This window comes from Clarias gariepinus, chromosome 3 (assembly GCF_024256425.1).
Source record: "Clarias gariepinus isolate MV-2021 ecotype Netherlands chromosome 3, CGAR_prim_01v2, whole genome shotgun sequence".
NCBI classification, from domain to species: Eukaryota; Metazoa; Chordata; class Actinopteri; order Siluriformes; family Clariidae; genus Clarias; species Clarias gariepinus.
The window spans coordinates 31220771-31224994 of record NC_071102.1 but is presented as its reverse complement, the minus strand read 5'-3'; the positions used below and the strand labels follow the sequence as shown (position 1 = coordinate 31224994).

The window sequence follows — 4224 nt, the reverse complement described above, 5'->3', positions numbered from 1 at the left end:
CTGAAATCATTTTAAAACTACTATTACTACTATTACTACTAAATACTATAATCTTTATCTGATCTACGTTTTTGGTGTGCAATCTGTGATTCACTCTCCGATTACCGAACAGGAAGTACAACTTAGCATAAAAACATAAACTAGTTAAATTTTGTACAATTTCATAATATTAGCCACCAAACCACCAATCTTTGTTGCAGGCAGACATGTACTGTACCAACCTGAAATAATAATACCAATAATATCACTGATTAAATTAAAGCTGATCAGCAAATTACAGCAGAAAACCTTTTTCCACAAACTCTTTTCCTGTAATGTCCTGGAAACATTTTAAAGATCCTCGTTAATTCAGTAGTAATCACCAAATGATTTCAATCAAATGAAATGTAAGTATTATTACCTATAGAGTACTTTCTATTTTCCGATGCTCGTCACAATGTTATTGTGGCTCACAGTGGCTCGTCAGCTGACAAGTGTACAAAGACTCCTGCTAATGTATTTGTATTGTATGTTATACAATTTATAGTGGAGCTGTTGTCATCTTGTCAGGAAATGCCAGAAGAGTTTATAATATCATATGCCTCTGTGAATATGATGCCTGGTTTAAGGAATTTAGCATTCAGCTATCAGTTTAAGAAGAAAGACCATTTCTATCTATTTTAACCTTTTTAAAGACTCATATAAAGCAGGGTCTCATCTATATTACTGTATCTACAGTTTGTCTGTTAGCACTGTAAGCCCTAAATGTTTACTCTGGGTGAATCAGGTTATTGTCTCTTTTGCCGCTCTTTTTCTTTTCTTTTATTTCTTATTTAAAATCAATATTTACCCAGGAGCAGCCCCTGGGGCTCAGGAGCTCAGGATTACCTCATATTCTCCCTGTCCAGCTGTGCTTTCTCTGTGTCTCCATGACAACGATCGGAATGTGCACATCATGTTTATCCTCCTGCCAAGAAAACAGACAAAGTCAGACAGGCAAAGAAAAAGAAAGAAATAGCAAAGATGCTCACATCTTCCTCGGATGAAGCCTATGGAGCATCATGGTCCAGAACAAATAGCTTTTAAGTGAAGCTTTACTAATAGACTATTTAAAATGGACTGAATAAAACACTTTTGGACATGCTGTTATTTGAAAAAAATCAACGATGATGTGGTGCGATGCCATTATAACCCTAAACCTGATTATTTTCAAATATAGCAAAATCCAAAGTGTACAAGAACCTCTTGCCGACAATTATAACCTTCCATGATATTTATACTGTTTATATTTTGTTTCATGTTGTTGCTTACTATAGCAGCTATAAATAAACCTGATGACATTCTTATGTTAAAGCCTCCTTCAATAAGTGGTAAATTCAAAAACCACCAGATTACGATATAGAGTTGTTATTATAAAAAAAAATAATAATGCATTCAAACAGTACCACTGTCAGAGCTAATATTATAGAAAATTACTAAGTACTATCTGACCAGTCAGAATGGTGAATTCCACATCACTACTGTATATTTACTGTTAATACTAATAATAGTGTATATTTCAACTGTTTGGTAAATTGGTAAATCTAGATATTCTTATTATGGCAATATCACAGGCCATCAGAAAAGAATTCTTAAAGAGCTTTTAAAAACTCTCTTTCCTCTCACTTTCCTTCTCTTTGATTTAGAGACAGTTTCCTATTCGACATCCTGTACAAAAGCCATCATGTCACACCTTTCTGATTAGTCTTCATAAATATTGCCCAGACAGACTCCCTGTTATCAGCTAAGACCGATGCAATGACTTATTACAGACAGAAGATAGAATGAGCTGCTCTCTTAAATCACCACACACTCATTCTGTTCTAAGGTGCTTACACTCAGACACACACACACACACACACACACACACACTGAAACAGTACAGTGCATGACCAGGTCAACGCTCCAACAGTGATCCATATTTCACAGTGTTCAAGAATACAGTGGCTTTCTGCCTGACCAACAAAGCCTTGCTCTGAATCATGGAATCACACTTTTGGGATCACTTTCATTGTAAAATAAAATTCACAGTACATCTGGTTTGATAATGATTATAAATATAACCATTACTAAACTTTAACATATTTACATTTTGTTTTAGATTTTAAACCATATTACGCAGTAATAAAGCATTATTTTCACTGTAACTGCAGGAAAAGATAAAAGTAAGGAAATAAGAACTTAAGTGGATATCTGAAGACATGGTTGTCAGACATCAATGTCTAGTGCATTCACTAACTGAATACTATTTCCGAGTATCAATGTCATTTAATGTGATAAAGATTTCCTCATGGATTAGTGGTTAGCACATGGTGTTCTCACTGCTAGGGTGTGGGTTCGATTCTAGGTCAGCCACTGGGTGGGTGTACCCCCAGTGCGCCTCTAGTGCCAGTCACAAGCCTGAATATAACTGAAATGCTTGCATCAGGAAGGGCATGTGGCACGCTGTGGCTTCCCCACGGTTTAGCAGGCGACAAAAAAAACCAAATAAGATAATGTCTCAATAAGGCAAGCCACAACAGTTACATCTATCCATCTGGGTTAGAAAATTAGTTTTCATGGATGAGAAGATAGCTGGAAGGCAATAGCCCAATAGGGCAAAGATTACAGAAATTAAATACTGTCATGTTATAACACGTTTCAAAATATTTTTAAAAGGCTAGGTAGACAAAAAATATAATTTAAAAGTATATATATATATATATATATATATATATATATATATATATATAAAAACTTTTTAAACTGTGAGACACCAGTGGGAACTTTTCCATGGGAACTGGGAACTATTTGCACTAATTTGCAAAAGAAAGGCCACTCAAGTATAGTGACTGTTAGGGAATGTTATATTTGGTCTCTAACATTGGCCATTTAAGTAGCAGAAGTCTCATTACTTAGTCTCAGAGTGCACTGGGAAACGGAGCAAACACGACTGTGTGACCCTTTGTCAAGAGGCTCTTCTCTTTAGGCCACCATTAAGAACTGCAGAGCACAAGTGAGATCAAATGGATGAAAGAATCACTGGCCTACTGCGGGACTGGTGGACCTTTCTCTTTCTCTCTCACTCTTCAACTGGGCTTAGATTGAATTTAAAGGCACCTGAAGACATGAAAATGGAGCCGAATGAGCAGATTTATTGAATCAGCAGGGATTGGGCCCTTTGGATTTTTGCCAAAACGGAACTGCTCTCAACGCCCTGATAGGATTATCCTTCAGGGAGGGAAAAAAAACTGAAATCGGTGAGTTCCAGGCGTCATCGCATGGCGTGCACGCGTCCCGGACCATCAGACGAGATATCACAAAGTACGTATAAGGAGTAATACTTAATCCTCTGATCAGGTGGTATAAAAGGCTATAAAGTCATGTAGCCCTTTCCCAGGACAGTCTTGAGCCATGGACACGCGGAGGCCTTTCCTCGAGCCGACCATGTTTAACTTCGTCAGTGATGTGAACTGCGACGTGTCTCCTCCTTCCGTCTTCAGAGATGCGGAAGGCCTGGACTCATCACTTACTTACCATGTTCAATATCACGGAGCACATGAAGACCTTACTTCCGCCGTTAACGGGTTTGACTGCACAGGTGCGCGCGCAGGTGAGAGCGGCGTCCGGAAGGCGGCGAAGCGGAAGCGCGTGATCACGAACGTGCAGCGGCGAGCCGCCAACATCCGCGAGCGCAGAAGGATGTTCAGCCTGAACGAGGCTTTCGATGAACTCCGGAGGAAAGTGCCGACCTTCGCCTACGAGAAAAGGCTGTCGAGGATCGAAACGCTGCGCCTTGCCATCGTGTACATCTCCTTCATGACGGAATTACTGGAAAAATGAAAGAAAATAAATGAATAAATAATAATAATAGTAATAATAATAATAATAATTTGTATTTATGAGCGTCTCACAAATTACATGAGTAATACAAAATATACAGACTATGTAGAACAGATGCAATATTATAAAAACTGCATACATGTACGGAAATTAAAAAAATACACAATATTAATATTAATATGAAGTTACAATTATATACAACTACATACAAGTAAACAACTTTTATAATAATAATAATAATCATCATCATCGGATAATACAATTTGAAGATATTTAAATATTTGAACCTGTAACACATTGTAAAGATTGAATTTTGATTGTAAAGAATTAGGTTTTACTTAAAATTTTAATCTGGAAGTGTTATAGTTATGCATGATCTAAAGA

General features: G+C 37.2%; 1 protein-coding gene across 1 annotated transcript; it reads left to right on the top strand.

Moving 5' to 3' along the window:
* Positions 1 to 3411: 3411 nt before the first annotated feature.
* On the top strand, positions 3412 to 3840 carry LOC128518388 (fer3-like protein). Its single transcript, XM_053491469.1, has one exon. The coding sequence runs from the start codon at positions 3412 to 3414 to the stop codon at positions 3838 to 3840; it is 429 nt and encodes a 142-aa protein (XP_053347444.1).
* The last annotated feature ends 384 nt before the right edge of the window (positions 3841 to 4224 follow it).